The sequence below is a fragment of the Podarcis tiliguerta genome, assembly GCF_965153285.1.
Source record: "Podarcis tiliguerta genome assembly, chromosome: 16".
Taxonomy (NCBI): Eukaryota; Metazoa; Chordata; class Lepidosauria; order Squamata; family Lacertidae; genus Podarcis; species Podarcis tiliguerta.
The window spans coordinates 22865700-22877267 of NC_139549.1; the positions used below are offsets into that span (position 1 = coordinate 22865700).

An 11568-nucleotide genomic window follows, 5' to 3' on the forward strand; every position below is an offset into this window, starting at 1 on the left:
TTGGCTGTCATTTCCTTTCCTTGGTTGAAGTGAGGATTGGGCCCAGGGGCAGCAGGAGAACAAGTGGCCAGTGTTGTTGGTAGATAAGGAACCAGCCAAATCCTATTTTCCTTAGACCTCTGGTCCTTCTAGGTGTTTCTTTCCAAACATGGCTTATTGTCAGAAAAGTAATAAATGCTCCATATTCCCAAATGGCTTTCCACCTTACAAAGAGAAACTTTGCACCATTCCCAGAAATATTTTGCTAGCCAACGAGAATCAAACTGTGTCCCTTTTCATTCTCCATATTTCATTGGACAACTGGGGTAGCTGACACGGTACTCTCCAGATATTGCTGAAGTTCTGCCCCCATCATCCCTGACCATTGGCTATGTTGGCTGGGATTGATAGGAGCTGTAATTCAACAGCACCCAGGAGGAGGATGCCTTAGTCAAGAGGACCTGCTTTAAGAAAGCGTCATGTGAGAGTGCGGGGGGACTGCAGTCATTGGATTGAAGTGATTCAACACTACCTAGTATTTCCACGCCTCTCTCTTCCTTGTAGGTGAATGCAGAACAGCAGGTCAAAATCCAGGAGCTACAGGAGAAGCTGACAAAGGTAAGGTTTGGATAGGTGCGTGTTAAGAGAATTGATTGCTTTTGCGTGTGAGTTAAAAGTTGTGAGTCGCTTCTTGTGCAGTTTATACATCTCCTCCTTCGACTTACCAGCAAGCCGTAATGCAGAGGAGGGGAGGAGTGGTGTCTCGTGTTCAAAAACAGAATTAGTCATTGTGCTTTGGGTAGGAAAGGGAGAAGAAGGGTGGGGGATTGGGATCCAAAATCGTGATGATCTCAGTGCTTTCTCCTCTTCACAACATGTCATCCTATGTTTATTTTTAAAACCGAAGCTGAGCCAGAATTGGAATGTTTGGTAGAGATTTAACTTTGGAAAGCCGGATCAGGCGCTCTGCACCAGGTGTGAGCTTTTTCAGTACTGGGGGCCACATTATAAAAATAGAATGAACCCTGAAGCAGCAACAGATTGCGACTGCTTAATTTGGATCTACTTTTCATGAATGGGGTGGGTGCCAAATCATAATTTGTGGACGATGTTGCATCTGTTCTGGAACTTTGCATACAAAGTGTGAAGCCTTTTAGAGCAGCCCTTGAGCAATCTGAGACACGTTCAGCACTAATGAGATACTAAAACTGAACTTAATTTCTCTTGTAAAGTGTGTTTCATGTAGGGGGGTGGACCTTTTTCAGGATGAGGTCTACATTGGGCTGGTGGAAAGCTGTCGGGGGCACACAGAGAGAGTCACTTCCCATGGAAACAAAGGCACACAAAGCAAATAGAATTACCTTCTATTTTCTCCATATACTTTTTAAAAGGTTTTTTTTTAAAAAAGGAAAAAAGTTCCCCATCTCCTTTTTAGAACTCCTGTAATCCCATGCAAATAATACGCCGATTTACAGCTGAACAGCAAACCTTGCCTCAAACTTCATAATGCAATTGTACACATGTGGTTGAAAGATGCATGGACACTTTTGCCACCAACATAAGCCTACCTCTCTGCTGAGTGTTTCCCCTTTGCATTAGGCTTTTTGCAGAGGAAGGAACTGCCATTACACAGTGGATATGTATAGAGACTTAGGTTAAGGAGTCCTGGCTGTTCTTGCCTGAGACAAGCCGCTCATTTCCTAACCTGCTTCATGAGTTAGAGATGTTGCTGTTTATCACCTGTAGAGCACCCAATATTTCAAAGTGCTGTGTACATGTTGAAAGATAAGGCATGGCATAGTGTGGTAGTGGGTGTGGCTGGAGCAGAGCCGCAGCTCATTCTCACTTGTGCATATGGGGGGAGCATGGCAAGGACACACAGGGGAGGTTGGATTGGGCTTTGACTCCCCCATTGCAACTCTGCTCTCACTTCGGTCATGCCTTCCTCAAAATCTGAACACAGAACACCAAGCTGTGATGCTGTCTGACCATACAGCATACCAGGAGCACTCTGGGCCTGGAAACAGAAAATGTAGCTTTCTAGATTAGTTAGACCACAAGAGGGCAGGTGCACTGAAATCAGTAGCTGTGGCTTTGGAGCTACATTGCGTACCCGCAAGAGTTAAATATGGGCCACGGATTGGCCACATGCGCTTCCAGTTGTCAAACGGACAGTAAAATTTCAGCCTAACTTTTGTTGCCCAGAGTAATTTTGGGCGTTGGGATATTTTCCCAGCTGTGCAAAGATGAAAAGATACAATATCAGAATGTCAAAACATATATGTGTCTGCTATTTTACAGCTATATTTTTCCAGTTCTGCAAAAGGGATGCTCTTAGTTGTAGTACTTCAGATTTAATTACTTCCTGGTTAGTCGTTCATTTACTGTAGGCAAGCTGACCAGCATATTCACAAAGATTTGTGTTGGATTACATGAGCTTCATTATCAGGCAGGAGGAGCAACAGCACCTGTCACACTAATGAGTAATTAAGTAGATGTGCAGTATTGCACTTTTGCAGGGGTGTGTTGCTGGCTGCTTCAGGTTGAGCAGAAACGCTGCAATCTTATTTGAAGGTGGGTATTGCCCCGTGGAAGGCTTGGCTGTGAGTTCTGGTATTAGGCGTAGAAGCACTTTGCACTGCAGTCATTCAGTGGAGGTTTAAGAAGCCTTGTCATGCTTTGCTTAAGATGTGTTTTGTTTAGCTAGGGCCTTCCCCAAGCTAGCCGCTCCACCAACCTACGTCAGAGCCTAGCAGTCAGTTGCCTTCTCTTCTCCATGCCACTTTCCCATTGGTGCCTCCCTCTCCCAGGCAAATTAATGCAAAGGCAATTGCCATAAATTGCAGCAAGCATAACAGGTGAACACTGAGTAAATTGGAAAGTCTGCTCATCTGCCATGCAATTATATTAATGCTCCCATTAAGGTTTTCTTAAGCTTCTAACCTAAATGTGTGTACTACTACTTGGGTCAAGAAGTCTAGTTCAATTTCTGGAAACTTGTGTGGATATATATATATATATATATATATATCATAAAATTTAGACATTGCTTGACTGTAAAAACCTCAAAGTGGTTTACAAAAGATATAACAGTAAGATCAATAAAAAAATTACAACCCTACTTTAAAACATGTGAAAGTTAAAATACTAAAACAGATTAAAATTACCTCAACTTTCTAAGCATCTGTCAGTAATATTCTAGTACAGTGTTCAGAGTTTGAGAGTTATGCAGAGAGCAATGCTTTGAATGCTTATTTCACACACACACAAAACATAGTATCAAATTCCGTCACTGATTACCTGCTTCATTAAGTTGTTACTGGAATGCTGAATATTGGCGCTTGCAATCTTACACACGTTAAAATTTTTAGCATTATTCTGCCTATTCTTCAAGGCAATGAAAGCCAGCTCGGAGGCCACTGAACTCCTTCAGAACATACGCCAAGCGAAAGAAAGAGCCGAGAAAGAACTGGAGAAGTTGCAAAACCGGGAAGACTCTAACGAAGGCATGAAAAAGAAATTGCTCGAAGCAGAGGTTGGCAAAAGCTTTTAACTTTTAAGATGTTGGAGTAACCAGAAAGTCCACTTCAGGCATACCAAATCCCATCCTTGGTTTGATATCCTGGCTTATTTAACTCCCTGTGGGTTGTACAGGTCAGGCTTCTTGAGTCTGGTTGAAATGGGAAGCTGCTGTTTAGACTAAACCAGGAATGGAAGGTTTATTAAACCCCACTTCTGTGTGAGTCTGAGACTTACATTGGCTTGTGCTTGTAACCATAGATGAGGGGTGAGGAACCACTGACCCTGCAGAACTACTGCCACAATGGTTATGCTTTACCTGCCCAGTTGGAGGCAATAATGCTTCTGAAGGCCAGTTGCTGGAAATGAGGGATGGGGAGTTCTGTGGTCCTGCTTGTGGGTGTCCCATAGGCATCCGGTTGGCTATTGTGAGAACAGGATGCTGTACCAGATGGACTAATGGCCTGATCCAGCAGGCTCTTCTTTTGTTTTAGTAAGCATGGTCAATGATCAGGGATTATGGGAGTTGTAGTTCAGCAACAGGGACACGGGTGGCGCTGTGGGTTAAACCACAGGGCCTAGGACTTGCTGATCAGAAGGTCGGCTGTTCGAATCCCGACGACGGGGTGAGCTCCCGTTGCTCGGTCCCTGCTCCTGCCAACCTAGCAGTTCGAAAGCACATCAAAGTGCAAGTAGATAAATAGGTACCACTCTGGCGGGAAGGTAAACGGCATTTCCGTGTGCTGCTCTGGTTCGCCAGAAGCGGCTTAGTCATGCTGGCCACATGACCCAGAAGCTGTACGCTGGCTCCCTCGGCCAATAAAGCGAGATGAGTGCCGCAACCCCAGAGTCGGTCACGGCTGGACCTTATGGTCAGGGGTCCATTTACCTTTGCTAGTTCAGCAACATGTCCCCCACACCTGCCATAAACCACCCTTTATTTTTATATCTGAACTGGACTATGTTCTGTCAAATGAAAGAATTGTTTTTTTGTTTTTAAAGCAAACAATATTTATCCCTTTTTTATTATTACTTTTTACAAATAATTTTTTATTTGTAAAGGTAACAATATTTATCCTTGTTTCTGTGTTCAAGTACTGTTTTTTCTCTAAAGTTTTTTTTTTTTTTTTTGCTGGATTTGCTTTTTAAATTAATCTTTAAGTGGGGGGTGGGTATGTAATTTAGGGAGTGGTACTGAAATGGTTCTACTGTGACTGCTACTTGCTGTGTGAACACCCAGGGCTCCTTTAGCCTCAATTCTGCTTTCCTGAATGTCGGACAGGAAAGGCGCCATTCTCTGGAGAACCAAGTGAAGCGATTGGAAACGGTTGAACGCAGAGAGAACCGACTGAAGGAAGATATCCAGACGAAATCTCAGCAGATCCAGCAGATGGCGGATAAAATTTTGGTGGGTAGTGATTGTAAAATGGTAAACTGGGAGACTGGAGCGGGATAGTGGGCACAGTTTCTGGCTCCATAAGATGCAGTGGGAAGTGTTAACATTTTGAAAAGTTTTTTTCTAGATGTTAAAATGCGTAGCCGGAGCCAGGTGAAACCCAATGAAGGGATTTCATGCAGATTCCTGGGCTGAACATTTAGTGTAGGAGTTCTTTTGTGCAGATGTATCACGACTGTGCTGCTGTGGCAGAAAGAAGAGTCCATCTGGCTTCTCAGTGGCTGACAACAAGCTGAAGACACATGGAGGCTGGTAGAAGGCCTTGGATATTTTTTTCTCAATTAACCTATAGCTGCTTTTTGTAACAAGGCAGGGCCCAGAGGCTGTCTTCCTGTTCTCTGTCTCTTCTGGGCTGACACATAGTCAGACTGACATTATTAGGATTATATGGGGCCCAGATTCTCTTAGCCTTGATTCACTAGTGCCTAGTTCTCAATGAGATCTATCTATGTATGGGATGTACCACTTCACACCGTGGTTCACATGATGGAATGTTCTTTAGTTCAAAAATAATGGAATTGCTCCACATAGGAAACTAACATGTTAGGGACAAGGTTGTGCCAGTGTCCTCCTTCCCTGCAAATCTGGTTTTAGATGCTTATAATCCCACTTTAAACCCAAGTACATGTCTCAAGATGTGCCTCTGAATGTCAGCTGCTGAATAGCAACACAGAGAGGCCTTGTGAAAGGAACCTTATTGTATGGAGGAACATGCAACCAAGTGAGCCCTGACCTGGAGACTGTGCCTGGGCTGTCCCCAAGACATAGGCCGAAATCATCTCCATCCTGTCACAGGTAATCTGCAGTACACTATAGTGCCCATGCTGCAGTGCAACCAGGCAAATTGCACCCATGCGAGATGGCTGTGGCACAGCTAAGTGAAGTGCACATAGGTTTATCTTATTCGTGCTCTGCTGGCCTTTGATGTGGCGACATTGAGGGAACTAGGCAGAGCTGGTCAGAAGTAATATAGGTTCCAGTGATATCCCTGCCCGCTCAAATGGTAGTGCTCTCACATTCCATTACAAGTGGAATTTGATGGGAACCCTTTCTGCAACGTTATTTCAAAACGCCTGCTTGCCACGTCAGAGAGACTTACAATTTCCAGTTGCTTCGACAGAAGCTCTAGAACTCAAATAAAACATGTTTCGGAAACTCCGTACCCATCCTGTGTTTTGAGTTGTGTGACAATAAAATCTGCAGAGCCCAGCTTGGGAAGTCTTGGCAACCTCTCCTGTGTTGCAATGTCTGCTGCATCTTCCCTGTTGAAGAACCGAATGAGTCATCGTAACTCTTTCCTCCCCAAATATAAATGGTTGGATGCTTTTCAGTGCATGGGAGAGAAAGGATTTCCTTCTTTGCTGTACATGAGTTTCACTTTTTGTTTATGATGCTCATCATTGTTATTTATGAATTTTGTTCACCGGGGAGCCAGGCAGAGGGACTTGCAGCTGTTGCTGCAGGATCAACTTAGGGACATTTCAGCAGTTTCAGATTCATTTGTTTTGCGTCAGTCTTCCTGTCCAAAAACTGTGTGTGTGTATGTGTGTGTGTGTGTGTAGGTGCGTATTCTGCACTCTCATCTGTTCGTATCCTTAGACATGCATCTGTGTGTGCACATAATCCTCCGTTTGCTTATGCGTGCATCCATATATACATTGTGGTTGTATGCTTGTCTGCACTCAGGCACATGCATATATGCCTGCTCATTTTTGTTTGTTTATAGAAACAGTTATACTGTCTTTTCCCCCCTGTGAGGGCCCCCAAGGTATATGAACGCCTACACACGCTCTTAGCTTCTGTAGCAGGGCTTTACTAATCCCAATCACACAAGCACCCCAAAACAATTTACAACCAAGCAAAAAATACAATGATAAAACCACATAAACAGATTTAAAAACAGATTGAATGAGATAGTGTATCATTTGTGAGGCCCAAATGCCCAGGAAAACAAAAACATATTTGCTTGGCACTGAAACGATGGCAAGATTAGTGCCAGGCGGGCCTCCCTGGGGAGAGGGGTGGGAAGGGAACAGAACATTATTTATTTTGAAAAACCCTGCTTAATTGTAGAGAAGCTATTTCAGCAGATCACTGCCATCATCCTCCAAAGGCTGCTGCAAAAACAAAACCTGATGATGATGATGTTAGTTTGAGAAAATTCAGGGTGAGGGAGGGCTAAGCTTGAGGAATTTGTGCACCCTCTACGTTTCTCTTCAGACCTCAGATTATTCTAGCTCTCAATAGTATGAAACCTGCTTAGGCTTATAAATAAAGCCTTTTGCAATAAGACAGTTTGAAAAGTCTGAAATAAATCCAGAACATCTTTATTTATAAAAGAGGTAGCTGCTTCTAAGTAGGCAGTCAAATGAAGAAACAACAACAACAAGAACGTTATCTATACCTTCTTGTAATTAAAGGTTCAGCAGTAGGTGTCTGAACTGCTTAAACCTTTCCAGAGGGGAGGGTACTGCAGTTTCATGTCCTTGTCTCATTAGTGTGGGGTTGCAGGCTGCTTCTCGACCCATGTGATTCAGTGATATTCCAGGCTGGACAGCTCAGAACAGAATTCAGTTAAGTCCCAACGCACCAGATTGAGACAAAAGCTGCACCTTTTAACCTCTCATTGCATTAGCTAGAACTAAAAAAGGTGTGTGTGTGGGCGGGGGGCAAGTCTCCCTGGGGAAATCAGCCAATCAGTTTCCTGGATTTTGTTTACCTATTCTGGACTGAAATGTGAAGCCTCTTATGTATTAGATCATAATACATGGAGCATTCAGGGATGTTGCATGCTGCAAAATAGGCATGGTAATATCCATGCAAAGTGTCTATGCTTCTGCCTACAAAGAGGTGCTTTTCAAAGAGGAAATGGGTCACATCTGAAGTGGCCCTTGAAGGATGAGGCATTGGCGACATTAAGAAGGGCACAACAGATGAATGATGGCGTTAGAAAAGGACACATCAGAGAAATGAAAGACCCCTCTTGCTTAATGAACCACTGGATCAGCCAGATGGATCAGCCTCAGCACTGCCTTTGTAGCATAGGAAATTATCCTCATTCTCTCTAGTTGATGCTGACAACATCCTTGCAAGCTGGTGCATATAGTAGATGGGCCATAGCGGTTGTTGATGACAGCAGTCGAGAAAACGGAAGTTCCATTTTAAAGCCGCCACGCTTATAGTGCAAGCTGTGGTTTTGGGGATCTATCCAAACTGGCAAAGAAATGTGTCTCGTTTGCAAGCAGCTTTAGACACACTTTTTTTTAAAAAAGGTGGGATTCCCTTTCAATATATTCTCACATGCCTCTAGATGAGCTGTCCCATATCAGGGTATCTTCCTATCTCCTCCTGAGCAAACTCAAGACCTGGGAACTGGGGATCCCTTTGAAGGAAACGGTGAGGAAGTAAATTCCTAAATTATTGGAAAAATGGGCACCATACCATTTCTCTTGACTAAGAAAAGATCCCGCTCAAAGTGGGATCTGTTCTGAAAAAGACTAAAGCTAGACAAGCGAGAGAATTGCCAAGTATACATTTTGTCTGAGGTTTTTTGGAAGTGTAGGTGGATGCTGTCAGTGGCTATGGTAACGGGTGAAGAACAATCCTTTAAAATTATTTATCTTTGCCTCTGAGCTTATATTGGCTTTTAAGTGGCTACTCCTTGACTCGGGAAGGATCCAGACACACCCAGAAGCACACAGATACACACTATAATACTGATTGTAAGTTAAATATGAAGCTGCACTCTGTGGCCTAGAAGGAGATGCTCTGGATTTATTTATTGAAATAAGGGCATTACATTCCAGGCCTTAGATTCAAATATCTCACTTAGATTGTTGAGTTATTTATAAAAGTATTTAAATACCACCCTCGCATAAAATTTCAGGTTGACATACAGCAATAGAAAACCATAAAAGCCATTAGAAATACTGCAAAACAATCATTAAAGTGGCTGGCTTCTCAAGAACATATTTAAACAGCTGCATACTATTTATATACTTTCATGAATATGCATTTCAGGCATTTGCCTCTCATGAATGCAAGTGGATTCAGTAATGTTTCGAACCATTCAGTGACTTCTTGATGGCATCACTTGCCAAGGGCCTTGAAAGCTGTTTCAACTCTTCTTTTGTGTGTGCAGGCTGTTGAATCAAGAGAGTGAGTGAAATCAGTTTTGACCTGTGCCCGAGCAAAATAATTGTAGCCCAAGTCTCTTTAAAAATGTGTACTTGTGTGACAGTGTGTGTTGTTGCTGCAGCATCTGGAAAGAGCCATCCAAATGGGGCATTTATCTGATGAGGCCTGACCTGTAATTGTCGCCCCCGGAGCAAGAAATGCGTAGTTTGTGGTGTGCATTTCATGAGTGTGTTTGCGGTGCCATTCCCCCTCTTCCTTAATCTTTGATACGTTTAAACCTTTGTTTCCAGGAATTAGAGGAGAAGCATCGGGAGGCCCAGCTTTCCGCGCAGCACCTGGAGTTGCATCTGAAACAGAAAGAGCAGATGTATGAAGAGAGGATCAAAGTAAAGATACCTTTTTTATCTTCAGGCGTGCTTAAAAGATGCATGGCCCTCTGCACAAAACCCCAAGTAGTTGTGCTTTTAAAATTTCCAGCTTCCTTCTCCCTCGCTCCTGCGGGTAAACATGCTTAGTTCACTTGTTCTGTCGTGCTGGTGGTGCCTTGTGGTCGGAGATGGTTGCTTTGCAGGTGTCAGAAGTAGTTGTGCAATGCTATTTAATAAAGTATTGCTTATTTGTGAAGTCAGTTCAGGTCCATGGAGCACAAATTGCTGGTGGGAATTTTGAGCAGCTTCAGTTCTCCCAAGTCAGCTCCAGTAGGTCAAATCTGTCTCCTACTTCACATTTATTAGTTCCCAGTAGTGTCCCATGTTCATTAAGGGCCCAACTACTCGAAAGTATAGACTCTTTGTCACCCAACCCTCGCCTTGTCTTGGGAGGCGACTTCAATGCCCGGATCTGCATTGTTTCCCCACAAAATACAATATTATCTGGACTAAACTTGGAGGACGAACCTGAAATCTGTCAGGGGGCAGCACTGGACACCACCTCTAACCGTGCTGGGAAATATCTTTGTGAACATAACCTTTTGTTCTGCAATGGGCACAGTCAAGGGGATCAAGAGGGTTATTTTACTTTTATCTCCCCCAGAGGTTTTTCTAGCACCATAGATTATATCCTAACTTCTAATAATGTGCCAATTAACCGAGATACCTTCAGGATAATTCCCAGAGCTGAAAGTGACCACTTTCCACTTGAGTTATCTCTGACATCATTAGTTTCTCCTGCCTTTCCCAAATTACTGGATGTTCATTAAGGGAAGAATGTTTCATTTAACATAACATATGTGAGCAGAAGAAGCTGCTTTAATCTGCATTAGGCCACTGGCCCGCCTGGTCAAGTAGCTGTCTACTTTGGCTAACAACGAGTATCCAGGGATTTAGGCAGTTGTCATTACTGATCCTGCTACTTCAGTTCCTTTAACTGGCAATGGCGAGGACTGAACTTGGGAGCTTTTCGTACACAAGGTTTGTGCTCTGCCTCCATGCTACGGCCCTTTTCTTTGAAGCGAGAAAGGAGGAAGGGCATAGTGCTTTGCATAAGACTCCTGCCCCAAATCCTAGAGAACTACTGCCAGTCAGTGTAATATAGACAGCCCTGTGCTAGATGGACCAGTGGTTAGACTTGGCATAGGTCAGCTCCCTTATATTCCTAATGTTTGCCATAGGAAAAGATTCATGCACCAAAATGTCTTGTGCCAGCCTTAATTCTGGAACCGTCCCCTTGATGACTGGCAATAGGCACGAAGGAAGAAAGTAAGCATGTATTTCTTTTTCTTTTAGGTGCTTGACCATCAGATGAAAAAAGATCTTGCAGACAAGGATGCGCTCGAGAGCTTGTTGAGAAAACACGAGGAAGAAGCCCATGAAAAATGCAAAATTCTTGCAGAACAGAAGGCAGTATGTGAAGCTCCGGTTTACTTACAAACACAAACAAGCCGGGATATGCAGTTGTGGTTGGCTTTCAAATCCTGGCTTGTTTGGAAGCTGTGAACCACAGTTCTTGGTTTGCATGTAATGGGAAGCTATGGTTAACTTGCAGCTTCCTGGCTTGTCTCCCCATTCACTTGATGGGTGAATGGAGCTTGTGTGTATCTTGGCTTATTAAGCCAGAATTTGTTTTCCATGAACTGGGCCTCTGTCAGTCAGTGTCACTAGGGTGGCAGTGTGAGAGAAAAACATATCCCTCTCAACTCTCTCCATGCCTTTCATAATTATATAAACCTTGTCATATTACTGCCTTGCTCGTCTCTACCTTAACCTGTGCTGCACAAGAGCTTGTGTTGAAAGACACCCTTATATTGCAGTGTGGTGTCCTAGATCAGTTTTGCTTGAGATGCAGTCAATGCCTAAATGCTTATTTCTAGAGCAGCAACTCCTAGAATTGGGCCATTGAAGAGCTTCCTAAGAGCAGTTTGAGAGAACTGCATTTTAAACATCTTCTGTGTGGTCCTTAGCCAAAGGGCTTGTTTGTGCTAAATTGGGATCCCTTGAAATATGTCCGCAAATATCCAAATAAATATGAGCAGATTATTG

At 43.4% G+C, this 11568-nt stretch overlaps 1 protein-coding gene across 13 annotated transcripts in view; it reads left to right on the top strand.

Moving 5' to 3' along the window:
- The window catches only part of CIT (citron rho-interacting serine/threonine kinase), a 111273-nt gene that overhangs the window by 42384 nt on the left and 57321 nt on the right, over positions 1–11568 (top strand). For all 13 annotated transcript variants that reach the window (XM_083417524.1, XM_083417527.1, XM_083417525.1 and 10 more), the window contains 5 exons: positions 544–597; positions 3374–3514; positions 4781–4906; positions 9382–9477; positions 10816–10932. In XM_083417524.1, the coding sequence (XP_083273650.1) occupies positions 544–597; positions 3374–3514; positions 4781–4906; positions 9382–9477; positions 10816–10932 (534 nt within the window). The remainder of the gene's footprint in view (positions 1–543; positions 598–3373; positions 3515–4780; positions 4907–9381; positions 9478–10815; positions 10933–11568) is intronic.